Source organism: Alligator mississippiensis, chromosome 12, assembly GCF_030867095.1.
Source record: "Alligator mississippiensis isolate rAllMis1 chromosome 12, rAllMis1, whole genome shotgun sequence".
Classification (NCBI taxonomy): domain Eukaryota; kingdom Metazoa; phylum Chordata; order Crocodylia; family Alligatoridae; genus Alligator; species Alligator mississippiensis.
In genome coordinates, this window is record NC_081835.1 from 59807651 (window position 1) to 59835544 (window position 27894).

At 47.7% G+C, this 27894-nt stretch overlaps 1 protein-coding gene across 1 annotated transcript in view; it reads right to left on the reverse strand.

Annotated features, from left to right (window-relative positions):
• RAPGEF1 (Rap guanine nucleotide exchange factor 1) overlaps positions 1-27894 on the reverse strand; it is a 112595-nt gene that overhangs the window by 16678 nt on the left and 68023 nt on the right. The window contains exons 10-15 of the mRNA XM_059715626.1: positions 18468-18670; positions 15474-15632; positions 4556-4840; positions 2929-3021; positions 1263-1351; positions 295-406 (exon numbers count right to left, since the gene is read on the reverse strand). Of these exons, the coding sequence (XP_059571609.1) occupies positions 295-406; positions 1263-1351; positions 2929-3021; positions 4556-4840; positions 15474-15632; positions 18468-18670 (941 nt within the window). The remainder of the gene's footprint in view (positions 1-294; positions 407-1262; positions 1352-2928; positions 3022-4555; positions 4841-15473; positions 15633-18467; positions 18671-27894) is intronic.

Here is a 27894-nt window from a genome sequence, read left to right on the forward strand (position 1 = left end):
ATGCTGCAGCATGCTGGTAGTGGAGAGTATGAGGACAGGGGAGTCTTAAGAGAGAGAGTGCCCAGGCTTTAATAAACTCTTGGTTCAACAATCTTCCATTTTTGTGCTGGGGTCTCATCTGCTTTCAGGACAATTTATGCACCTGAAGCTGCATGCAGCTGCTCTGTAACTCCATTTTCTTATTAGCTCGTACACAGGCTGCTCATTTGATTCTCTGTCTCTGCACTCATGGTCGATCAGGCTTTATCAAAGCACAAACTGAGAAGCATGAAAGTGACTCTTCGAGGCACGTACCTCCTGCTTCAGTGTTAGCCTTGCCATAATTTCATTGTGGTCAATCAGGGACAGCTCATCTACCTCCTCCTCCAACTCTGACGATTCCAAGGCATCTGGTGACATCTGCTGCCTGGAAGACAAGCAAGCAGCCATCAGTGTCCTGCCCCACACAAGCAGGAAAGCAGACAGTGTTTAGGCCTTTGCTACAAAGATCAGAGGATGGGGCAAGTCTGAGACTCCCAAAGGCAGGGGTACCCTCTACAACTGAACCCAAGTGTCTAGGTCTAAGGCCGTTGCTTTGTGCACCCCTAGGAAAGGAGACATGATTGAGATGAACCATTCAGGAACTGAATGCTTATCTGGCTGCATTCCTGGCTAACAGGATTTTGCTGCATGAAGCATGAATGCACCTTTCAGCGTCTCCTCATATTGTTTGCTCACTCATGTACAGCACACAACCGTGAAGCTAAGTGATTCTGCCAATTTAGGGATGCTGAAGAAGAAATTCTGCATGACTGGAGCCTCTCCTTGGATGGTTTCTAAGTGCAGTGGCCAAGGCCCTCATCTCTCCTTTTCATTGCACATTGTAGGCTTTACCCCCGCCCAGATGCTATGCATCTCTGGTGCGTGGAAGGGGCCAAAGGGGACATTCTTGGGTCCTGGCACCCCTCCTCTCAAACAGCTAGGACTGGACACTGTCAGTGTTGGACTAAGGAACTAGATGGACTAGCAACTAGCATGGCAGTTCTTGGGCTCACTGAGTTAGTTAAATTGCCCAGCACTGCTTGTATTCTCTTCAGTTAGCCCTGCGTTCCCCTTAATCTCGAGTAACTTAACAGGCCAACAGCCATGATGGTGTGTAGCCTGCTGGAGCAAAATATGAAATAACATAGGACTAGTTTGGGAGTGGCAAGGGTAAAAATCACACTGTGGATGCTCTGCTGTCTTGCGGAGCAGGGGGAGCTCTACATGAAGGTCAAGCCCACCTCTCACCACCGTCTTGGCTTTCCTTCCCAGTGGCACTGCTATTTGAAGTGGAGTCTTTGGAGTGGCCGTCTTTGACAGCAGGAGATTCCTGGGAAGAGAAAGAAACCTTTGATCACTACATAGGATCCCTGCGCTGCAGCTGGTCTCACACTCACAGCCTTGCTGCCTCTACAAAGCCCTTTATTGTCAGTTCCTATGGAGCGATTAGGTGATGCGAGTCAATGCCATGGGCCAGGACCGTGTGGAACTTAATTAGGCAGGAAATTTGGAAGCATCTCTGGAGACTTCAATGTAATTATTATTGTTTGCTTTTGAGGCTGTGAAATGATGCTGAACGTTATAATGCACAAGTCAGCTGTCAGCATGCATCTTACACAAACCTTCCCTCAACCTTTTTAATCAGCCCTTACTGTTGAAATGCACTTGCCTTCTGTTGAGCTATGTGTATTCTACACCAGCTCTAAACGTCCCCATTCAAGTCCAGTTCCCCTAATTCCTCCCCGCATACAGCCCGCAATGAAGTCCAGCCTGTCAGAGTATGTGGCTTTAATAATGGCCTCCCCTTCCCCGCCTCTTTTCTCTCCGAGGAGTTTAGACAGTGACACAATGCTTCCACGTTGTGATGCACTGCTGTGGAAATGATGCTAATCTAAGAAAGCAGAACAATCTGAACATTCGGCATGTAACAGCAGGTAGAGAGTTCAAAGGAAAAAAAAAAAAACACAGCATCTTACATTAGCCATTTATTAAGGAGGAAAACGACCATGAATGACAAATGAGAGTATTAACCCTACAGTGCTGTAGATTATTGCTATTTAAAACCCTTCCAAGTGATCTTTGGATGTTCAACGCGCCAAACCTAGAGAACTCATGCCACCTTTCTACAATTCAGATTCAGCCTTGAAAATGTACCACTGAGTCTGGCCTTTTGAAGTACCTACAGCATTTTGCTGAGCTATGTGCAGTGAAAAATGCTGTCAAGTCCTTGATTTTCAAAGGTAAGAGCTAACTCAACTATATACAAGAGCAGAAAATACCTGGATCTATCTACTGAAGAGACCAGAGGGGAGCCCCATCTCTTGGGGCATATAGAAGCCAACTGGTAAAAGCACTCACAGGCACCTGCCCGCTGCAGGAAATGGCTAACATATGCTCTGTGCCGAGGAAGAGGGAACAACCTGTGTCCATAAGGATTAATATGGGATGCCCAAGGTGACAGCACTTTATAAACACAAGACCTGATTAAAAAAAATGAATAAATAAATAAAGCCAACGCAGTTATAAATAGAAGCACCTAACTAGCACTGATAAGGCTGCTGCACGGCTCCCAGCTTGTAGCTTTCTAGAAAAAAAACTCTCCTGCAAGAAGCTCTAGACAAACAGCTAAGCATATGGAAGCAGCTCAAAAAGAAATGCAGCCCATGTTCTTAACATGTTCACTACAACCTCCATAGCCAAGCAAGTGCCATCCACTCCTCATCCAAATCAAGACTCCACTGCAGACAGAAATCCAAGGATGGGCAAGCAGCAAAGGGGTCTGTTCACCAAAAGAAACGTGGAACCTCTACAATATGCAGGAAAGGCTTATGAGCGTGTTGCCCCCGGCGTGAATCGCATGCACTGAGCAGCCCCTTCCCAGTGTTTGGCCTTCTCCAGGTTACTTACTCCTTCAGAGAGAGGGAGTTCCCCGTTGCTTTGGCCAGAGGAATACAGATTGACGTATTCACCCTCACCAGCATCCTCACTGGCGTTTTCACTCTATGGGAAACAGGACGAAAGGAAATAGGTGACCGTGCCCCGTGCCCAGCACTCGGTGTTAGAAACGTGTGCAAGTGAACAAGCCTGGCCAATGCCCGGAACGGAGGATCTGTCAGCACCTGCTGCAACCTGACTGGGAACCTTGGCTTGGATGGGAGGCTGCTACCACTGTCCATTGGCTCTGTGTTTTCACTGAGATAATTATTTTCCAATTCATGAGGACTAATCAGAAGACCCTGAGCAGAACAGCACAGCCAACTGCTTTCTGATGGCTAGCTGTAGGCTCAAAGTGATACTGCAACATAGCAAAACACAAATGCAGACTTCAGAGTTACAGATGCTGAATCCTTAAAGCTTCAAACAAAAAATCCCAACTGTGCCACAGCAGAAGCCTAGCTACAATGATCTACAGCCCAGCCACAGTCAACGTGGCTAAGTCTTGTAGTAAAGAGGAGACTGCACTGTGCTCCCAAACCAGGCTACGCAACTTGGAAACGTCATTACAGACACAGGTGAGACCCTACCTACAATACGAGACTGAATCAGACTGGAGGCTACTGTACTGGAATAGCATCCTGCCGCCACTAGACTAATGAAGCAGAACCTGAAAACTGGTTTCGCGATGACTTGACAATCCCTGAATTAAGGAACGTGTCCCCTGCTCCAAACGGTTGAGCAATCCTTGCAGGCACTGTGTTGACTGTTTTGACTTCATCAGTTTTGGGGGCAGGAAATACAGAATCCTTGAATTCTGGTTTTCCCAGGCCTGCGAAGGAGGAACCACTCTGCAAATAATTAGCTCAAAAGTGCAGCTACAATGCACGAACCTGCACATTCAACAGATTTAGGAACTAAAAACTCGTGACACCCACCCTGTCTGGGCAGCTGTATCAGCTTATTGGACTAGTATCTCTGAATGAGCTAAGCAGTTCTGCGTGCTGACACGTCTCCTTCAACAGCAAGCCCTCTCGCCAGCAGCGGACCTCAGGCATCTTGCAAAAGGAAGGCCAGCATTTAAATCCCCAGGTCAGCAGCCAGCTGTGCACAGATGCATGGGAGAGGCAGGCAGTTACACCACACTGATAACTGGAGCAGAGGCTCATTGCAAAGGCAGGGGTGGAGTGCCTGGAGCAGCTGTGACAAAAGCCCGACATAATCCATGACAGAGGGTGGACCAGTGCTCAGAAACCAACATCTTGCACAACTTTTTCTTAAAAATCTCTGCCTTTCCCTTCCTCCAACTTACACCACACAGTTTTGAGACAAATCCAGGAATTTCTCGGCTTTCCTCATCCACCCCCGCTAGATCTTGGAGTGAGAGTGTCCTGGGAGTGCTAATGCTGCAACCTGTTTCTGTTCGTTGCTGCTTGTGACCTGTCACTCGACTAGAAAATGGTCTCGCCACTCCCACTACACACAAGCTGGTTCAGGTCACATGTGGGTTATGCTAAAGTGGGCATTAATACAAGAGACATTATTTAAAAAAAAAACACAGCCTTGTGTTAAGGTGCATTATCTCTTTGGTTATTCTCACCGAAGACGTCTGGAGAGAATCAGTGAAAGAGGTTTCAGAAGGAAGGCAGACAGGAGCATTCCCGTTAAAGCTGCTCTCCTGAGAAGAGGAGTTTGGCACATCCACAGTGCTTGGTGACTGGCTGGCTGTGGTTGGCACCGCTAGGTCAGGGCTCTGAGATGGATGGACAGGTGGAAAAGGTGGGGTGGTGGAGACGCAGGAGGAGGTAGAAGAAAGAAAAGGAGGGATGGAAGCTTGGTTGTGAGGCACAAAGTCCTGCGAGTAGGACCTAAACACAGATTTGTACTACAGGAGGCAAAAGGAACAACACAAAAACAAGGAAGACAGGAAAAGGAGAAAGACAGACAAAAGAAAAAGTAATTAGATTCACAGTAGCTTGGCAGTGACAGTACAAGGTAATTCTAACAAAGGCATCCCTGCATTCAGAGGCTAAACTAAAAGGAGACAGCATTTATTTTATCACCCGCACACAGTAGCTAGGAGAGCTACCTGGGACACTGGCCAGTTCTTCCTAGGTAAAGGCATGTTTCTGTACAAATAGGAGGCAGGCTGCTCATCTTAGAGAAGCCATGGAAAGGAGTCCACAGTGTCATACCTGGAGAGATTCAGTCTTAGGAAAGTCTTGCATAGTTTGGTACAATCAGTGACAAAAGGCACCTCGAAAACTGTATCAAGTTTGTGAAAAAACACACAGGTATACAGAAACCACAGCAATGAGCATGGTGCAAATACCTACTTGAAGAAAAGTATTCTGCATGCACAGGACTTTTCTGAGGATTTCCATGGGAAACACACTCAAGAAACTGTTTGGGGAAACCATATAATTTGGTGGTTACTGTGAAAAGTCTGCTCCACGGATATAAAACCTGACAGGGGAAAGGGGCCAAACACCGTCTTTCAAAGTCAAGCTGAAATGGAAGGCAGGTTACAATCACCGAAAACTTCAGGGAGCAGAAATGTCGATTGCTCCAAAGAGCAGCCAACTCGCCATTGAAACCATCCTCTCTTATTCAATGGGTTTCGGGAAAATTAGTTGGAAAAGGGATGGAAGGAAGCTTTCAATCTATACAAAGCCCTGTTGTGCTACGTCTCCTTACTGTCAGACTATTTTCCCAGGTTGTAAAAACAAGGGTGGGATGGCAGGAGTACACTGAGTCGATAAGAAAAAGCCCACACCTCGCTGCAAATGCTGCTGGTGAGAACTCCCGGCAGGATGACAGACGCAGGAACAGATTTCCCAGGCTAAAACTGACACCCCGTTAAAAAGACAGACACATGAGGCTGTATCCGCTGGTCATGAGTTTACTTTAAAACGCACATAGCTGAACCACTGGCAAGACCTGCAGTATCCAGGAAACTTGAAAAAAAGAGTGAAGTCATCCAAAAAGCTTGGGAGAAGCTGCACTTGCATCTCACTGGCACCAGAATTGATGAGCTGCTTTAGGAGAACCACTGGCTACAGTTTTCTAGCAAGGCAAATGCAATTCGATCAAGGCAGGCAAATAAAGATGCTGCCACATTTAAAAAAGGGGAAAAATATGAGTCTTGAACGCCATGGCCATGCTTTTTCAGTACTGAAACTTCAACAACCCACCTCAATTCTTAGTAGGTTGACCACAGCCTACTAAGGTTATGGCCAACCTACTAAAAAGCATAAAAAGCAAAGCTGAACTCACTGCCTGACACAGAGCATCAGCACTGGGAGGCGATTAATTTGGCCCTTTATATTTCATCCTGAAACCATCTCAATGTCCAGCAGAGAAAAATCTAACCTGATAAGTCAAGGCACTCCCTGTGCCAGCAGCTGGGGCAGGGAAGCTTTACCACCACGAACTGAAAATGAAACAAAGAGGCGCCTGGTAGATTTTACCTTCCATCACCTTGGTCCTCTTGGCTGCCCCTCACATTGGGCGTGGAGCCCGTGCAAGACTCTCCGCGGTCTCGGAGCCTGGCCTCAGTTGCCCATCATTACCGAGAAGAACCGAGAGAGGTGCTTTGGAAGCAGACCCTTCCTGCAAGCCTGCTGCTAAGAGGAGTCTGGCTCCAGGTCACGCTCCTTTCCGTTCCTGCCCATCTCTTTACAGAGAGCAGAGCTGGCTCTGGGGACTCTGTCAGCATTTGGTGCTGCCTCAGTAACATTGACAGGTCTAATCTCCATATTTATGTTTGGCTGCTTGGATAAATGCCCCTCATTTATTCTTTTTCACTCGCCTGGTACAAAATGCTAAATCCCCTTGTAAGACTCCGGGCTCATGACATGGGCCTAGCTCAGCACATTCATTCTCCCTGCCACGTCTGGCTTGATATTTCATGATCTCACCAGTATTAATGTCCTGCTAATGTTGCACGCTTCAGGCTAGGCCCCGATTAGGAAGGGGAGCTGTGTGAACGAAGAATGGGGATGAGCCACCAAGCACCCTTAACTGGCAGCTCTGCTGCCCTTGTAATGCTGGCTTCACAACAATGGACTTCTCTGCCCTGATTAAAGGAAATTTTTGTCTCAAGCATGACCTGTGTCCCAGCTGAAGCCCTGTACCCTCCTAGGTTCAGCACGCTGGCCTGCCTACCTCCACAGGAGACAGAGCAGAGAGAGAGTGATCACAATGGCCGTAACGTGGCATATACCACCTGAGAGCTCCCTAAGCACTTGGTCAAGGCAGCTGCTCTTTCATAAAGGGAACAGAAAACTGAGCACAAAGACGACGACATAGGGGACTTGAACAATCTCCCAGGGCAAATCAGTGGCGGGGCCAGGATAAGACACCGTGAACGCCTCTTGCTGTCATTACTGAATAATGCTCCCACCTGAGCTGAAAAAGCAAATGCCCGCTTCTGTAGCAGAGGGGCCTTGTGAGCTGATCAGGCCATCAGTGAAGGGGAACGGGTGGCCTCGGTCTAATCACTGGAAGAATTATCCATTCTGCAAAAAACTTACACATTGCTTGACAGAAGGGACCCGTTTTGCTCGGGGCAAGGCTCCGTCTGGAAGCACATGGGGCGATGCACAAGACAGCAGGGAAGTTCAAGGCTAAACCAGCATATGCAGCTGATCAGGACACAGGTCAATTATAAGGGAGGGAGGGAAGTCTGAGCAGCTTCTGCCTCAAACCGTTTCAGATGCCCGAGTCCCAGTTCAAAAGCATTTCAGCACTCAACCAGACTGCAACACCAACGTCGAGTTAAGAATGCGGGATGTGGAGCACACAATGCAGATAAGGTGCTTGGCTTTACAGACCTCTGCTTCCGGCCTTCTCAACAACGCCGTCAAAATTAAACTGGAATTGGACTTGCAAAAGATGCCTGTTCAACACACAGGTAGCATGTAAATGCATGCAATCCACTCTCACTGGCATTACATGACTTGTAAATGAGCATTTTAGAGCCCAGCCTCCAGAGACAGGGCAGGGAAGCTTGGGCCGGCTGGTATTAATTAGTCATGCTGCTCCCCACGCACAATTTCGGGATGTTGCATCTTCTCCAAACAAGCCAGTTAAGACCCCTCCTTTCTCCTGCAGCTCAGCACGCCTGAGAGCAGCTCTGGAATCCCAGCTATGCAGTCATGCTGGGACAAGAGCCAAGAATGCAGGATACTTTTAAAGGGGAAAAACACCCTGTGTTTGAGACCGTGTCCATATGGCACCCGTTCCTGCAGAGCCCCAGCCCCAGCACGCAGCTGCAGCCCAGGTTGCGAGAATGACTTCCATAGGGCTGGGGCACAGTTCTCCTGAAACAAAACCTTCTGAAAACCCAAATATACTCCTTGGGGGGTCAGGGGGGATGGAGATGGTTCCTTCAGCAGAATGGCCCCAAAATGTAAAATCTCAGCTGAGAGTTGATCTTGAGCAACGGCTGGTGCTTGGTTTTACCCACTTCTGTAAGGCTTCTGAGGGTCAGCAAGGCTTTGGCTACAGTTGTATTAAGATGGCTTCTAACTCTGCAGCTTTGCATGTTTGTATGAGGAGCACTTCTAAGTAACCTCCAAGGAAGGAAAAAAGCAGGCAGCATGCACCCAGACCCTCTGGGAAGGGATGCTTTCTTCTCCTTGACCCTCATGTGATGCTAAGTGCTAAACTTTTCATGTTATAACACGGCTCCTCTAAAGAGCTCTGCTTAACCACTAGCACTAGAAAAGAAAGCACCAAGGTGCTATTCTGCTGCTATTCCCTGCAATGAAGTCCCAGCAGCCAGTTCATTTCCTTGCTTGGCCTCACTAGGGAAAAGCAGCCAACTGAAAAGCCAGGACTACCAAATGAATCAGAACTCGTGGTAGAGGTAATATCTTTTATTAGACCAACTGGACATTTGCAAAAAAAAAAAAGGGTTTTATTTGCAAACATCTATTTGGGTCTAAAAAAAGATAGCACCTCTACCACGAGTTCTGATTCCTTTTGCCTCCAGACCAATACACATACAACCTGGATACCCGAGTGCTACCAAAGTACTTGCAACTGCATTAAGCCAGCAGCAGACTACCGAGTGGAAAAGGAGTCCTTCCTTGCACACCAGTTGTGGCACTCTTCTTCCAGTGACAGCGTCGCCGAATGCTTCCAACTCCGCCTCCCTCCATCCCTGTCCTGGCTGCAAAGAGAAGCAAACAACAGCCGTGTGCCGCTCATCTCAGGATGTACCAACTGCTGCCACCACTGAAAACATTCCCAGCAATTAGCTGGCTGCCCACAAGCCCCCTAGTTGGCACTTATTTTGGGAGTGTTGCTGTTCTGCTGACAGTGGGGACGAGCGACTGCAAGGGGCAGTCGGGGCAGCTTGCTTTTAGGTGGATGTTAATTGAGAGCAGTCACCTGCACTTGCAGTTCAGAGCTGGACTCCATTAAATGGCTGACAGGGCACTTAAAAGCACCAGCCGGCAGGCACCGTTCACCCTTCCAGGACCCCTCATTAGGAAGCCAGCTGAGCTTCTCTGGCAAGTTTATCTGCGATTCTGCTCAGCATTACCAGATCAGCTACAGCGTCCAGCTTCTGATACGTGAAGCAGTCCAGGGAAAGAATCAGACCTTCCCGTCCTTCCTGCTATTGCTAACTCCAGGGAGGCAAAAGCAACAGGCCTGATCTATCTGCCCAGTGGGCAAATACCATGTTTACAGATACTGGGCGTTGGACAGGGCTGTGACACCCTTGGCTTGTAATGACAGAGGGAACTATTAGAAATCACTTCCTATCATAGGACACAATGCTGGCCCTCCAGGTCCCTTACTAATGAGGAAGGAAATGCTTCGACAATGAATGGCTGGAAGTGTATACTGCCAACAATATGGCTTCGAGCACTGCCACCGGAAGGGCAGCGACCCCTCGTACTTAAACATTTCTCAGCATAGCCCTCCGAGTGGTCTGCTCAGCTGACCTCGCTATTTTTAAAGGCTGCTTAGCGCACCAGAAAGAGGGCCTGAGTTTTCTGCTCCCTTGGGCAGATGGGCTCCATGCGAGCCTGCACTCCAGCGAAAGAAGCTCAAAAGCAAAGCTCCGCTTATTGAGCCTGGTTTATAGTCTACCTCCACTGGGGAAAAAATGGATAAGTAAAAACCTATTTTCAAGCCTTATTAGCAGTGTTTATGGTGCTGATTTCCCTTTGCAATCCTAACTGGCAGTTCCTTCTGAAGCTCTCAGAAGAACCCAATCTGATGCACAGACACAGCACTAACGACTATTTACCCTGTAAAAAATACCTCCAGGCACAGTAAATAGCTCTTTTGAACCAGAGGTTGGAGCCTTTTGCACTTGAGAGGCAGAGATAAGGCTCCTAGAAAGTCAATCACACCAGGAAAGTGGAACATAGTGTATAAAGCAAATAGAAAAAGGCTGCCTAGACATATAGGCAGAAGGAAAAGCAGCATTTCAATTGTGTGGTCAGAATTAAGCCATTGGGGGAAGTGATTTTCACAGGCAGGATTCAGCAGTGCTGGAAGATCACAACCCTACTGGTATCCCCATTCAGGCCTGCTATGGGTAATGGAAATAAACTTAGCCGCAGAAGGAAACAACAAAGAAACAATGCTTGGAGCTCAACAACTAATTACACAGATTTAAATCTTCTGAATGGGTCCGGTCTGGTTTATAATCAAACAAAATCCTGTGATCTCATGCTTGCCTCCAGCAGGGAGCGGCTTTCATGACTGAAATTTCACACATTTTACACAACTTGCAGCTCTGCTCTGGACTGAAGTTGCAAGGGGGGCTGCGGATCAGGAGAGAGCTGCGCGGCCAGCATGTACAAAGCACCAGCCCTGCTGCTGAACGAGGCTGCCTCCCCTTCCTTTTCCTGAGCGTGCACAAACACAAAAGAGAAGAGGAAAACCGGTTGCCGCAAACTTTCCATGCACTTGCTCAATTCACCCTGGAGCTCTGACAAGGAATAACTGAAATACTGAATGGGAACGTTTCCATAGGGAAACTCTTTCCACCTTCTATAACAGTCAAGCAGCCAGTTCAGTTTCTGGAAAGATGCTTGCCATCTTTTTCACTTAAAGAAAAAAAAGAAGTTACAGTGCACCATTTTTCCATAGTGAAGGAAGCTGCCAGCTTTCCAGGAGATGTCTGTACATGCCTGCTTTATATGATTGCATTTGCAACCAGATATTTGTGCAGGGAATAGATACCTACCAGTAACTGGATGCGTTTCAAGTCTTCCTACTTTGCTCAAATCGAAAACACTGACAGAAAGGGGCATACCTTGTCTCTATTGATTTTTTTTATGTGTTCACCATGACTACATCTACACAATTCTCCTGTGGCCCAGTTACCAGGTTCAAAGCCTGACATTCATGTTCCTAGTTCATCCCCTTCCAGAGGCAAATGAACAAACAGATGACGAAACCAGAATAATATCTACCTCCACAGTAAAAGTGGAAGAGGATGAACAACAGGAGAAAGGAAGACTTCTGCCAACAGTTACCAAGAAGGAACATTTTCATACAGAGTACGCTGCTTCTCTACCACTGAACAGAAAACAGCTCCAAAATAAAGAAGTGGGATCCCTAAAATGACACATGCCCCACACGCCACTTCAAACTACTCCCATGAGTACGAGATTTGCAAATATGACTCTCCAAAAGATGGGGAACTGTCCAACTGCCCTTGACAGTCTCACCCCATAACGCATATGGGGGTCTCTGCCTTGGGAGATCAGGCTTGGAACAGAATTGGTGGAAAACAGACTCAACTTGCCAAACCTATGAGGTCTGAACCGGCTGCTCAAAACCTGCTTCTGTACAGTAAGTGCCATCACCTCTGATGCAATGTCCTGCCAAGCAGGGGAAAGCATTATTAATGGGTGGACAGGGGCAGGGTTAACCTAGGGATGGAAAAATCAGGCCTGCAGAAAACCATCATATTCTGGCATACTTTATAAACCAGAGTGAAAAAGGTGAAATAGCTTCAAATTCCCTAAGATACTAACAAAGTGTCAGCAAAAACCAAAGGGATGTCTAACCCATCCTTCACCATTGCTTCCAAATAGAAATAGAGCTGTACCTTATCTCCAGGCTTCAGCCACCATTGCCTTCACCCTCCTAAGGACTTAGTCTAGACACTGGGTCATTCATGGGCTCTTACACTTTTTGCCTAATCTGCTACTCAGGAATCTCGCTTCTTATACTCAGTTCCACTCTTTTTCAGCACTCTTGTAGTGTTGTGTTGTAGGCAAGCAGTCTTTTGCATTACATAGCAATTCCTGGGAAAAACACAAGCAGAACCTATAACTCCATGATGTTACCAGGCCTCCACTTGCATGCCTGGGACACTGGTCTGTCCAAGATGGAATAAAAATTAGAGGTACACCGATACATTGGTCCATATCGCATTGGCACTGATAAAAGGAAAATTGACGTTATCAGCAATCGGCTTTTTTTTTGGCTGATGTGGCTGATAATGTCGCCGATAAATACCACATGCATGTGCACAACTGCAGCATGCATGCGGCCAGCCCAGCAGCTTGGAGAGCAGCATCCGACTGGTAAGTCTGTTGTGGGGAAGGGGCAGGGGGAGGGAAGGGGCGAGGGAGGTGCAGATCAAGGCCCATCACGGTGAGGGAGGGAGTGGGGCTGGAGCAGAGGCAGGTGCTGCCCAGGTGGGGCAGAGTGGGCACAGAACAGAGCCAGCTGGGGGATGCAGGGGGGGTGCGTGCATCTCCCACCCCTGTGCACGCCCCCGGGGGAGGCATGGAGGGAGTATGCCACCGGATCTGTGTGCAGGGCGAGGCCAGGCTGCGGGCAGCACCGGGCTTCTGGCTGTGGGGGCTGCGCCAGGGCTGCACTCAGGCCAGGCAGCAGTGGCTATGGGGTGGACTGCATACCAGCAATTGGATTGGTATCGGCTGCTATGGCTTGTTAATAATTGGCCATCAGTATCAGGTCAAAAAAATCTTTATCAGTACACTCCTAATAAAAATGCAAATCCTATTTTCCATACTTTTTGAAAAGAAGAGCCCACTGCAAAAAATATCCCCTGCCTCCAATCCCCAGGAGATTGGAATAGGGAGAATCAGACCAGGAGAGTGGTAATGCCAGAAATTCAAGACATGCAGACTGAAAAGCAGCCCTCTTCAGAAGTTGATAGAGGGCCAGGGTCTGAGTAAAGAATGGCTGGTTCAAGAGCAAATCCCTCATCTGGAGCTCCAAGAAGCATGAACTGTAGATGTAGCTGACTTCAAACTCCAAGGGTAATAGATGGCTTGCTCACCCATCTTTGCTGTCTGCACCAAAACCTTACAAACTGGTACACGAACGAACATTACCTTTTGGACTCCATCCCACTGCCTTTCCTACCCACATTCACATGAAGAGAGAAACTGCTAAGCAAGGCAACTTTCAAGGCTAATGTGAGCACAGAGTCTCTGTGATGAATTGCTCACATGCTCTTAATGGATAGCCATTTCATTTTTTTTATTATTATTACATTTGACTTCCCAGTATTGATTGAAGGATGCTTTGCTTCATGTATAGAATGGATAAAGATTAATGTTTCATTTTAAGAGACAGGATAATCAGTATTGATCATTTTGTCCTAAGCAGGCCTATTCCTTTGGTGGCTTCTGTGTGAAAGGTTAGCTGTCCCGAGCACCAAATCCCTCTAGGATTTGGTGGGCAGCCAAGGCTTAATCCTTTAACAGGTTAATTGTTTTTCCAAGCATTTATCTAAGTGGACTTTTGACTACAAAGAGAAGGGACAAAGATGATAACACAGCATTTGAGAGCAGAATGTGGCAATTCACTTAAATCCAGTATCTGCAGTTTACAGATTTCCACAAGCAGGAATACACAGTAACCTCCTCACAGGCAACAGAGGTTTCTCTCTCTCTCTCTAGCTAATGTTCAGAAAGATATTAACAGAAAGATTCTAGCCCATCCTAATCCCCAAATGAAGGGTCTTAACCTGGTTATGTATGATTTAATTCTCTGCAGTTGTTCTGTACCTTATATTACGGCAGTAGTTCTCAACCTCGCAAGATTCAAGGCACCCCTTGATAGACTCAAGGCACCCTTGGGAAAAATACCAGCTCTTAATTCTCACTTATTTCCTGACTACAGAAAAATAATGCAACAATTTGTCTGTTGCAAACAACTCAGAAAGGCCACAACGGGCCAGAAAGTTATTGATACTGCAGACTCCCATTTGAAATCTCTGAGCTTATCTTGTGAATCCTGGACAGGGGTTTGCACACCCAAACCTGTATGACACCCTGAGGCATCCTTAAAAGGATCCCACAGCACCCTGGTTGAGAAGCAGTGCATTAGGGGCAGGAACAAGGGGCTAGACCACTCCTGATAGGTAGGTGGGTCAGCTGTGAAACATGTAGGGCCACTGACATTCTGTGTGTCATAAACAAAGAGACATGGACAATGGGAAAACCACATTTTTGCCTGAAAATGATGGAGCTTTTACAGTCACAGACAATAACAGAAATTACTATAATTCAAAGTTATTAGGGAGAGAAAGGGCTATTTTTTTCCTGCTTGTTTACTTTGTACATTTGATGGCGCATTGAGTACAGCCGGTTCTACTGGTTTCCCAAGCTCTGTCCAAGTGTTTTTCTGTTGCTGGAAAGAAAAAACCCAAAAAAAACAGGGCAATAGGAAACACACAAACAAACAATGCATTTTTAAAAGGAGTCCAAAACACAATTAAGAAAAGAAAACTGACAATTTAAAATGAAATCATGCTTGTACCATCCATTTAAGATCAACTAAAATGCTTTCTAGAGTAAAAGAAACTTTGGTTATACTAAATCATTAAACACCCCCAAGTGTAGCTTTATAACTACAAGCAGTTTCATTTGAAAAGTAAACTGAAATGCTTTTTAACCTGCTGAGATCTGGATTTATAGCTGTGCTCCGATACCAAACTATAAGCGGTGCTGGAGCTAAAATGCAAAGCTGCACCTCAAACGTTTGCCACTGGCTCTTTGTGCATAACTTTAACGGTAGAAGCTGTTTCATGCGCTTGAATGGATCCCTGCACTGAAGGAAGGGACAGTCCCTCATTATCTCTCCAAAGCTAGATGCACAAAGCAGTATTTAACTGACTAGTCCTTGTCACTGCCATTACGAGTGAGAGTACTTCACAGAACCAGTGCCTTGGGGCAATGCAGATGAAGGAGTTTGCCTTTGGTATACAGGCCTGGTTTCCTGCTTTCTTCCCTTGCCCCTATCATAAATACACACAAGATACCCATAAAGACTAGCTTCCCCATCCCAGGGCATGTCTCAAGGTCCAAACCAGCCTCCGCCTACCCAACCTCTCCCTGTCCCAATTGTCCTTATTACTAGTAAAAGCTTTTAAAAGCAGTCATGAACTTCTGAATTTACCTGGAATTGGGAGACTGATCATAGAACACGTGCAAGAGCATTTCACTAACACAACACACGCACGCACGCACACGTGTAAAGACGTGCAGTTAGTGACTCACCGAATGCACAGGAAAGGAGCTGTGCCGGTTGAGAAAGGAGTTAGAGACTGACATACTGAGGCCCTGAGTGGCACTGATGTCCTCGGGCAGGAAGGGCACTTTAGTTTGCTGGACACAGTAGGAGACAGAAGGGAAAGAAGAGGCAGCATAGGAGGCCTGCTGAGTAGGAGAAAGAGAAAGCAAAAGAAAGAAGAAACAGAGAAAGAAAGCACAGAACAGACTATGAATATGGGATAAGAAATGCTAGCTGCAAAACAATGCATTTCAAGTTGCTTCTAAACAAGTAGCTACTCATAAAACTCTGATGCCTCGTTGGAGTTGGTCCCACGGACACATGGTTCTTAGCTCGAAGAGGCACTGCAGAGACGTTATTAAAACCGCCCTTGTTGATCACACCCCTCAGGAACAATTTTCCCCTCCTGGCTTGTTACTGTTCAGCTGTTTGGTGCACAGGTGAGCTCTTCCTTAGTGTTACTCTTCACAAACCACAGGGCAGAGCTGCTCAAAGAAGCAAGCGCAAAACAGGAGCTGCTGCCAAGCGGTGAAACTGGCCCTTGCTTCCAGACATTAGGAGGGCTACTTTGGTGGGCTGGTTTCTTGGCCAACCAGCAGCCTGGGAACTTAGGTCTCTCCAAACTGAGCGATGACGCACTTCCCCCGTGAACAGGCCTAACCCTGAGTGTTTTAATCTTTAATACCCTCCCCCCTCAAAAGCAAAACTGTGCTCCATCTGCATAAGAGGGAAATACTATACTTTACGTATCAAAATGCATCCCACTGAACGGTCTAGTGCACTCCATATATTGGAGGGTTAGCCATTAGAGATCCTCTCCAACAGCCTGGTTTGCTTGGCAAGTCTCAATTCAGATTCAGGGATTTTGGGTACCAATGGGTCTACAGCCAGATCTGAAGCTCACAAGGCAGCAATTTTTCTTAAAAATTTATGCAGAGGAAGAGTTCATCAAGCAGAACTAGACTCCAGCTGGAAAAGTTCCTTGTGTCTATGTGATTTGTTTTTGCCAAATCTCTCAGGGCAGCCAGCACAGGAGAACAATGCACTGTGATAGCTTTTGCAGTCATTGTTGAATGAACTATTGTCTCATTGCAGAGTTCAGTGACACCATTTCCCAGATGCCTGGGAGATGAAGGAACATAAGGAAAGGCAACCCCGTCAGGAAACCTCTGCCTCCAGGGAACTGTAGGCAACACCTTGATGGTATCATCTTGCAAGGAGAAAACGCCCAGCAGGCAGAACTATGACCTCTTGGTCAGTCAGACAATTATTAAAAGGCAGCAAAGGTGGGGGAGTGCAGAAAGGAAATGCTTTGTTTCAACTGACTTGGATTTGGGAAAGCGGCAGACTTTCTTTCCAGAACAATAGTATCTACCTTATTGAAGGTCTCATCAGGATTTTATTGGGTTCAACGTTTTATACAACCCTTTTACAATGTGCCACCCAAATGCAGCCACTTCCAGGGTAGGAGGCAGGTGATGGGATAAGTAAATGTGCCACCAGGTCATATATACTGGAGCACCACCTAGCTCTTCAGGAAGGTGTCTCATTGAATTTGTAGTGCCCTTGAAAAGCAGATGGGACTCTGGGATTTACCAGTGTCTCATTCAAGGGACCCTGGCACAGCACCACTGCGTGGGACTCGATTTATCTTCCTTGGAAGGATGGGCTGACCCTGGTAAGTGCTGAACCTGTGCTTCCAGAAAATCCAAATGCTTTGAAACTGAAGCTCCAAAGCTCTCCATTCAATTAAAAAAAATACAGCTGGAAAGTCAAAAATCAGCACAGAACTGCAACAGGGACAGACATGAACAATTCTGTCACCCAACCTTGGGGGCAAGTGTAACATTTCAAAGGACATAAAATAAGCTTGTCTGGTAGCAACTCCCCCACCCCCTCCAGGCCCGTGGCTAACAGCACAGCAGCACAAGTTAGCTGGGCGTTTTCATTCGAATGAGTTTGCTTACTGAAACAAAATACAATCCCTGAAGCAAGAGGATTTAAAAAAAAAGCTGAGGAAAAGAAAAGAAATAGGATGAAATCCTGGCTCACTGAAGTCAGCAGCAAAACTCCCACTGGCAGACTTCAGTGGAGCCAGGATTTCATTCAGAGAGTAGAAACCGGCAGTCAAGACCTCATCATGCTTGGGGCCCTCTGAAGCATGCTCCAAACGCCTGTGGATTTGAATGGGCACAATGCACGTGGTGCATTCTTACTTCCAGAAGGGCAATGGGGATTCTTGGTCCAATGCAGCAGAAACCTCAAGCTGTCACAAACCAGATTCAGCCACTTAAATAAAAAGCCTGGTACTAAAGTAAGTCAAGACAGCAGGGCTGGCATTGGAATGGCTGTCCATTCCTGTTCCTGGTGGACCTGGAGCAGACAGAGACAGCTCACTGTGAGCAAGCTAATGGGGTTTAACAAGGAAAAGGATATGCATTTATGGCAGTTACCGGCTGCACTAGAGCCGTCTTTGCTACAACCGAAAGCCTACAAGCAGTAACTAAGTTTGAACAGTTACTACTAGCCAGTTCCCTGAGCAGTATCTGAGAATGGCTTTAGGAACTGGGTTACAAAGCAATGCTGTAAATTATATAGTGGCGTGTAGCCTATGGCGTGGTTTAGTCATCCTGTCTCTTAGGATACACTTGCTCAGACTGCCAGAGGGACAGAAGCAGTAAGAGTGTCATTAGCACAGCTTCTACCATGTTGTTTGCAAGACCTGGAAATCTCATTTTCAGAGCATTTTTGGTTTTCTCAGAGCCTGTGGGGAAATGCTTGGAATCGGTGTGCTGTAAGTGATTAAGTGATCGGTGATTAAGCTGGGTCATGCAAAGTGTCAGAAAACATGTCGACTAGATTGCAGGGAGTGTAATGTGGGTAAATTAACAGACAGAGATCTGCCACAACGGACAGGCTGACTTTTCCCCAGATCTGTTCCCAGGAGTCTAACAGACCTTGGTACTTAGGGTGTCACTCACCAGCTGTCGCTGTTTAGGTGGGAGAGCAGGGGGAGGTGCCAGATCTTGGGCTGAGTCTATGCTGATGAACGAGTCGTTGAAGCCATAGACTTCCATGAGGTGCTTGTTTTTCTGCTGGTAGATGTGTTCATTCTGGGGCGTTTGGTAGAACATGGATGGCTGTGGCTCCGAGTAGTCTTCCACAAACTGCATGTAGGCCATCACTGTAACACAAAGGAGGGACACACACATTGGTGATAACCAGCCCATTACAGCCTTTCCAGAAACAAGTGGACAAAATCCCCATGCACAAAAATCAAGGAGCAGATGCACTGGAATCCTTTATTCATACTTAGCTTAGGGAGCAGAGAGCTGAGTAAACCCTTGCAACCCGTCTTCGTTCACAAGTAACACAGAAATCTCCCGCTCACCTTGGCTGAAAGAAGTTGTGATCATCAACCTCAAGTGGGGGCACCAGTTCCCACTTGATCGGCTTTCACAGGACAGACAACTATATAGACTGTCCAAACAATCCCCTTTCTTAAAGCAGGCTGACACCCAGGGCTGAGGTCACATATGAACAACCACATACCTGAGGGTTTCCTTGGAAAGAAACAAAGACTGATTCTGCACTACCACATACTGTTGCAAAACTTGGAGCATGCTTACACCGAAAGCTCCTTTGAGAGCGCAGACCCTTTTCCCACATCTGCCAGTTCCCCCACTTTTCCCGAGCTAAAGCATGCCTCTGGCAGCTGGCACAAGGCAGATACTACCACATCCTCCTACCAGCTGCCCTGGTTCCTTCCGCAGACGGTGCTTTCCCAAAACACCCTGTGATTTATTAGCAGAGCTGCCAGCAGCACATGGATGTGGACATGTTTTGACACCTTGGCAGTGGTACGTGGCATCTGCCACCAGAACTTCCACTACCAAACTGGGTATGCGTAGGCAAGGTCAAAGTAACTCCAGCTGGACTGACCCTGGGAGTAGGCCGCTTGACAGCTAACTGGCAGTAACTTTTGCCAAATGTTTTGGTAGTAGCTAGAACAGGGGTGCTCAATCCCTGGGGGCCAGATCTAGCCTGTGGAGCTTGTGTTATCCGGGCTGCTGGGCTCCCCCAAATCTGAAAATGTGGTGGTGGGGAGTGGTGGCAGTGTTAAATGCTGCTCTCCCACTGCCAAATTTCAAGATCCATGGAGAGAGCACTGTCGGCTGGAGACAGCATAGCCCTGCACGCTAGCAGGAGCGCTCAGGGCTGGAGAAGAGCAGGGCCCAATACAGGCACACAGGGCCGGGCCAAGGTAGCACGGGACCTGATTATCATGGCACGAAGGTTGGGCCAAGGCAGCACAGGGTCTGATGTGGGTGGTGTGGAGCCCACCCCTGTACACTGACTCCACAACAAGTGATCCAACCTCCAACACACACCCAGTTGAGCACCACTAGGATAGACTGATTTCTAGAAAAAGCAGCAGACCTTTTCCCACGCTGTCAGAGAGTCAGCACTGGATGCAGGAGAGGGGAGCCAAACTTCTTGACAATGGGAAAAGAGGCTCTAGGTTAGGGTGGGCAAAATGTGGCTTGGGGGCCGGATGCGGCCCACCAGGCCATTCTATTCTGCCCGTGAGGCCCCTAAAAAATGTAGAAAATTAATATTAATCTGCCCTGGGCTGCCTGTCATGCGGCCCTCGATGGTTTGCTGAAACTCAGTAAATGGCCCTCTGCCCAAAATAATTGCCTGCCCCTGCTCTAGGTTATGCTGCATGGACCTCCCACAACCCATTTTTGTTTTGGGACTGGCAGGCATCAAGCAAAATACCCTGCATATTTATCAACCCAACTGAAATTCTGTCCCCTTTCTTCTCTGAAGTTACCTCCAAAATGCAGTATGCCGAGGCACAAAGTTCACCTACAGAATTTAGTTAAAAGAAATGTTTTCATGATTTTTTTAATTCAGCGAACATATATTGTTCTGACTTCAAGAGGGAGAGGCAGTCAAACAGACTAGAAACCAAGGCAGTTTGTGCTCTTTTTACTAAGGGAAGTGCAAATATTTAAAAAATAGCACGAACAGTGAGAAGTAAATTAGACCTTTTTGTAAAAAAAAAAAAAAAGAAGCACCTTCACTTTAAATAAGCAGGAAGGAACACTTGGGTTGTTGGGTTGTTTTTTTTAAAGTTGGAAGCATCCATAATCACTGTCCCTCTCACTCTGCCACCTTAAACATTATAATTTCCCTCTCTGTGATCATCCCAAGCCACAGCTGCCCAGCGTCATGTGCCCAGTGTCACACACACACACACACACCCAGCCTCCCTTCAGCCTCTCAACTTCGCATTTCCGAACTGATTTGGTGGGAAAACGCCCTGGTCTCTCTCACGGGATCCATCTCTTCCAAGTCACCTGGCACGACTTTGCCTGGGCCCTCTTTGTGCTGCGGCTGGCACTGGTGGAAAAGCCTTCTCCCAACAGGACCTGTGCCATCTGGAATGGCCTCCTTGCATCTCCCCACTTGACTGAACCATCTCAAATTTCAGCTCTATCAGTCTTTTTTTCCTCTTTTCTAAATGTGCTTATGCCTCTAATTCTACAACTAAATCCAAATCTACAGCATGTTTGGGAGGCATTCTGTATGGAAAATATTGCAGAAGGAAGCCATAATCCTACCTGGAGACTCCTGGAGCGGTGGACCTCTGCAATGATGTGATGTCCCATAGAAATCTACAGGGCTCTGCCTAGGCATGGGAGCCTGCTTGTGCAGTTCTCATAGAGAATTAGGGCCTTAAGTTGTATTTTCTTGAGCAAGCAACGCATCTAACTTCAGCATTTCTCTCTCAAGCACTTTAAAAGGGGCTGACTGGCACATCTGCAAAGGCACCTTGTCATTCCTCAGTTGTTCTGCTCATCATTAGTGACAAAGGGTTTGCTTTTGCCTCATGCATGTTTTTATATCTAATCATGAAGCAGCAATTAGTCGGCTTGCACAGGCATCTTAAGTCTTATGGCTGCAATAAATGGATGCCTGCTGGCAAAACGGCAGGCGTTGATCACAATGCAGCAATGCATGCATTATGCAAAATCAATGCAGGGGGCCAGTTCCCAGCTTACAAGGTCAGTCACCGAGTGACGTGCTCGGCTCCGCTCCAGCCACCGGGTACCTGCTGGCCGTCCAATTCCACACAGGATGTAGCCATACATACATGTCAGCAGGAAGGAGCCTGTCTGCACCTGTCAACTGCACCTTTGAGACTTCCTCGGATATTTTTAAACTTCTTTTACAAAAGGAGCCTTGCAGAGCTGCCCCAAAGAATTATGAGATAGGCCCCTGCAGCCAAAGCACAGGAAAACGCTGCACACAGACCTCACCCTTGACCGGCAACACCTGCTATTCCCATCTTATGATCCTGCTCAGCTCTGCCAATACACATCATGCTCCTGTCTTGCAGCAACCTGCCAGCTCCTATAGAGATCTGGCAATGCTATTGAATCCTGACCTTCAGTAATCCCTGCTATTCAGTCCCTGGGGTCCACACAGTGATGTCAGATTTTCAGTCTTCACCTTCAGTACTCTTCCTGGGCTCCTCCTTCAGCTCTGTGGCTGCGCTGCATGACTGGAGTGGATAATTTTCAGGACTCTTTGGATAACGAATGCAGCAGATTGGACCTGACAGCCTCAAAAGGCCCCTTCCACTGTTACACTCCTCAGTACCCTTTGATGAGTCAGGAAAAAACATGCCAATATGTGCATACGTGCAGGGGGGTCTTTTTGCTGGGTGTGGACAAATGACCCCAAAGGGTAGGACTGAGACTTAATTTATTCCCCTGGTGATGTCACTTGAATTTGAACCAAATCCTCTCCTGGTGAAAAACAAGAGTCTTGATACAATCATGCCAAAAGAGGATGGAGCTGGACTCTTCTCAGCGACGGCAGATGACAACAAGGAGCAATGAGCTCAAGTTGCAGTAAGGGAAGTTTAGGTTAGATATTAGGAAGCATTTTCTCACTAGGAGGGTAGTAAAACAGTGAAACAAGCTACTCAGAGAGGTTGTGAGATTTTCAAAACCCGGCTAGACATCCTTGGACATTTTCAAAACCAGGCTAGACAAAGCTTCAGCTGGGATGATCTAGTTGGGGATGATCATGCTTTGAGCCGGGGGTTGGACTACATGTGACCTCCTGAGGTCCCTAATTTCTTAATTTTCTATGGGCCAAGTTTCTCTTATTTTCAATCAAACCCAGGCAAAGGACTCCTGGGGTACAAGAACAAATGTTTTCAAATATCAGCAAGACTCAGGGGACCAAACTGCTCCCTTCAAAGCATATGTACAGAGAAGCACTGAAAGCCCCGTGTCAATACAGAGCTCCAGATCACAAAGCCTCTTTAACAGACCAGCTATCCCCAGCACCCTAGGTTACATGTAAGGGCTGCGACTTTCCTGGGTGGAGGAACAGAAGCTAAAAGTCTGGGGCAAAAGACCACGTTTTAGCTCACAGCTTGAATGGGACTGAAACCAGTCAGAAACAAGGAAAGCCTCTGCGGGGTTGGTGACCCAAAATACGGTAACAGCCTACACAGGCATGTTCTGACTAAGCCTCGGTAAGGATTCATCTACAAAACCAGCGCCACATTGAATGCACTGAGCTGACGTCACCACCCGACAGCCACAATGGAGCCCTGCTTCAGTAATGGGAGTGTTGGTGAAGAGGCGACACATTCGATTCCCAGGGAAAATGAGCTTCCAGCCTGTGCCTTTGCTCAGCGCAGCATGCCTCTATGCTGCTGGGAACCTTAACTCAGTCTGGAAAGGAAGAATGAAGAGCTCCTTATCTCTGCTCTTTATGCCGCTAATGCGTCCCATTGCCATGGCAGCGACCGATAGTGCAGGGCAGGTGAGCGTGTCTGTGCACTTCACCTACGTTTTTAGGTGAAGGGAAAGGCATTTGACACAGCAAAGCACAATCCCTGCATTCAGTGTTGCGGGAGCGGGGGAGGCTGAGCGCGCACAGAAGAGGCCCTTTAAATGCCTCTATCTTCAGAAAAGAAAACGGACGCATTCCTGAGACTGCTGTTTGCAGAGGGCTCCCCCCACCCTCCCCTCCTCTCTGTGCTGCGGTTTTTAATGAGGCAGAAATTCAAAAAGCAGATGGGGAAGTGACATCACTGGCTCGGCACTGGCTGCACACCCTGCAGTTTCTTCCACAGGCGGGAGGGAGGAGACGTAATGCCTCCGGCCAGAACATCTCCACAGCGGCACCCTGTCACCCCCCTGGAATGAGAGACGCAGTCTGGAGCGTTCCCCTCCAAGACCTTCCAAAATGCCTCCCTTACGTCACCTCTCCACCTAGACCCAAAACGTGGGGGGGGACAACAGCAGTGCTGCGGTTAGAATCACCTTCACAAGCATGTCGTGGCTTCCTGCTCCTGGATGAGCACCTCTTCAGCTTGCACGGGTGGTCACAATCAGGTTTAAAAGGAGCCAAAGCCTTCTTGGGCTACCCTAGTTGGGTGCTGAGCTCCACAGGCTAACTGCCTCCTTGCCAAAACTCAAGTCAAGATCTGTCGCACATCTCAGGTGGTGTCAGCTGATGTGCGATACTGTTACCACTGCACGAATGATGGATGTGTGTCTGTGCGAGGACAGGGGTTAAATTAAAGAATAGACTCAAGCTGTGCTCTCGTGGAAAAATCATGAAGCAGATCCTCAAGGAATCTATTTCTAAGCACTTGGAGAAGGTGATTAGTTAGGAACAGTCGGCATGAATTCACCAGGGGCAAGTCATGCCTGACCACCCTGACTGCCTTCTGTGATGAGATGACGGGCTCCGTGGGTGCAGGCAGACCAGTGGATGTGATACACCGTGACTTTAGCAAGGCTTTTGATATAGTCTCCCACAACATTCCTGCAAGTAAGCTAAGGAAGTAAAGGTTGCATGAATGGACTGTCAAGTGGACAGAAAACTGGCTGGCTCACTGGGCTCAAAGGATAGTAGTAGTTAATGGCTCAATGTCTAGTTGGCAGCCAGTATCAAGTGGGGGTCTTGATAACTACACATTGGGGGTCTTTAAGAGAAGGCTGGATAAGCATCCGGTTGGGGCCCTCTGACCCCAGCACTTTTTCCTGTCTAGGGCAGGGGGTCGCACTTGATGATCTGTTGAGGTCCCTTCCGACCCTAGCATCTATGAATCTAAGTGGAGTGCCCCAGGATTTGGTTCTGCAGTTGGTTTGTTCAGTATCTTCACCAATGACCAGGAAGATGGGATAGAGTGCACCCTCAGCAAGTCTACAGATGACACCAAACTGGGGGAAGCAGTAAATACGTTGGAGTGTAGGGTCAGGATTCAGAGAGACCTAGATAAATTGGAGGACTGGACCAAAATAAATCTCATGAGGTTCAATAAGGCATGGTCCTACACTCAGGATGGAAATATCCCATGTGCCAGTACAGGCTGGGGGCTGACTGGCTGGGCAGCAGCTCTGCAGAAAAGGACCCGGGGGTTACAGTGGACAGTAAGCTGAATATAAGACAACCGCATGCACTTGTTGCCAAGAGGGCTAATGGCTGCATTGGTAGGAGTGTTGACAACAGATTGAGGGAAGTGGTTCTTCCCCTCTATTCTGCACAGGTGAGGCCACATCTGAAGTCCTGTGTCCAGTTTCGGGCCCCCCACTACAGAAGGGATGTGAACAAATTGGAGAGAGTCCAGTGGAGGGCAACGGAAATGGTTAGGGTGCTGGGGCACATGACTTTCTGAGCAGGGATCTGGGTTTTCCATTTCCCATGGAAAAATGGAGAAAACTGCAGATTTTACCCTTTACTGGAAGAAACTGCAGCCTTTTTATTTTACCGGAGAAACCCATGGATTTTGCAGGTTTGCAAAGAGCTCTCTACAGGGGACTGGAAGGGAGCAGGAGGAGGGTGGGCAGGCAGGGGGCTCCATGTGCATGCACGTGGCCCCCAGGCAACCTGGAGAGCAGCTCCCGCAGGTAAATGGTGGGGGGGATTGAGGCTCCCACAGGGAGGGAGGGAGAGAGAGAGAGCTGTACAGGGCTGGGACTGCCCTGGTGAGGCGTCCCCTGTGCGTGCAGCAGCAGCAGCAGGGGTGGCAGTGCTGGGCTGTGCTCCACACTGTTGCTGCGTGTGCAGGGGACGCCTCGCCAGGACAGCATGAGCTCCCAGCTGCAAGCGCCAGGTTGCACCCGCTGGGCTGCGGAGGCCCTGGGGGAGGGCAGCACGGTGGGGAGCCCAAGCCACACCAGCCCCATGCACATCAGGCAGGCAGGCAGCAAGGGGGGGGGGGAGAGAGCCAGGCTCCCTCTGCTACAGAAGCTACCGCCTCCTGCTGGGGGCAGGGGGCTGTGGCCCTGGGTCCCTGGCCCCATAGCCAAGGCAGCCGGGGGGCCTGTCGGGCAGGGCTGGTGGGGCAGGGGGCTGTGGGGCACCAGCAGGGCCAGGGGTGGCTGTAGGAGGGAGTTAGGGGCCTTTCATTTTAATCATGTATTTTGGAGTTTTTATCAGAGAATTTGCACTTTTTTTTAATCAGGGAAAACCACGATCCCTGCTTATGACAGGGAGCCTGAGGGAACTTGACTTATTTAGTCTGGAGAAGAAAAGACCAAGGGGGGATTAAACAGCTGCCTTCAACTCCCTGAAGGGGGGTTCCAAAGATTGTTTTCGCAGTGGCGGATGGCAGGACAAGGAGCAATGGGCTCAAGTTGCAGCAAGGGAGGTTTAGGTTGGATATTAGGAAAAAACTCTCTCACTAGAAGGGTGGTGAAGCACTGGAACAGGTTACCCAGAGAGGACATGGAGTCTCCATCCTTGGAGGATTTTATAACCCAGGTAGACAAAGCCTTGGCTGGGATGATCTAGTTGGGGCTGGTCCTGCTCTTAGCAGGGGGTTGGACTAGATGGCCTCCTAAGGTCCTGCATTTTCTATGATTCAGCAAGTCTGAATCATTTCTATGATTCATGTTCCCTGACTAGTGAAGACAATGGCAAAGAAACTAGCCTTCATCATCATCTTTGAAGATAAGGGTCATTTATATTATGCTGGCTAACACCAGCCTATCCTTAGTGTGGTTCCAGTAGACAAATGCCATCTGCCAAGAAGGCAGCAGGCTGCACTTAGTCCCCACTAACAGGGAGAGAAAAAGCAGCAAAAACATTAGACAGAAACATGAATAAAAACTCGTCCCTTGACTGAAAGCTGCTCGAGTGGAGGATCCTGTCTTTTGAGACCATGAGCTCTTCACAGCAGAGGCTGTTCTACATTTGGTGCCTGGTATAACACAAGCACATTGTTGGTGCTTAACTATGGTCTGGTATAATCCACCACTGGCACAGTAGCGGGTTGGAAGGTGGATCATTCTCCCCATTTGCAGCAGGCAGAAAGGGGCTCTTGGAGGATGTTTTAGGCACAGTTCATATATGGTTCTTTAATTCAGTCATGATTTGCCATGTATTATTAATAAACAGCCCCTCCAAGTCTCTGTTGCATTGTTTCCTGCCAGTGAATCAATTGCCTTAGGCTGACTCACAACAAAGCGACCACAATCAAGACAACTCTAAATCTTAGCGAATGCATGTTTCCTTTGGTCAGCATCCTAGGAGTTTGCCGTGGATATTTAAATGTACATATATATTTATTTACACTAGAATATCTGCATGCATCATATTCAAGATGCAGGCTAGCAGCCAAGACAAGAGGGTGCTACCATATATCTAAAAATGTCAGTATGAGAAGTGAGGATTTTAGAAAACGAAAATAAACAACCACAGACCTGTGGCGCGATGCACAGCAGGGTACGGGCTGCACACAGCAAACTCTGGCTGACTGCAAAGCATGCTGCAATGGAAATTGGGCTACAGCCCAAATGTTACTGCAAACTCTGTACCAAAGGTGTTGTATCAAACTAACAGGGCTGATGATATGCTTGATAACCTGGCTTCTCCCTCCCTAGCAATACAATCTAATCACCTCTCTGATACTTTCAGATCAGATTACTGTGCCAACTCTATTATACACAGCTCAGATAAAACATCAAGGCTAAATCTGCTTGTAGGTTCTTCTGCTATTGGGGTTCAAAGTGCACACTGGCAATAAGAAGGAGAAAACCTTTTAAAATCATTTTTAAATACAGCTGCTCCTCACTTAATGTCGTAGTTACGTTCTTGAAAAATGCCACTAAGTGAAACGATGTTAAGCGAATCCAATGACATCACAGCAGTTACCTACTAGCAGGCGGCGGCCAAACAACGTTATAACTGAACATCGCACGACTTTAAACAAGCATGGTCTCTAATAGATCATTGACGTAATAATGAAACAACTTTAACCAGGACAACATTAAGTGAAGAGTACCTGTAATTCCCTGACTCTGTGAACAGCTTCGTATCATAAAGAAGAATAACGCAGGGCTCAGAGAGCCAGGCAAATGGCCT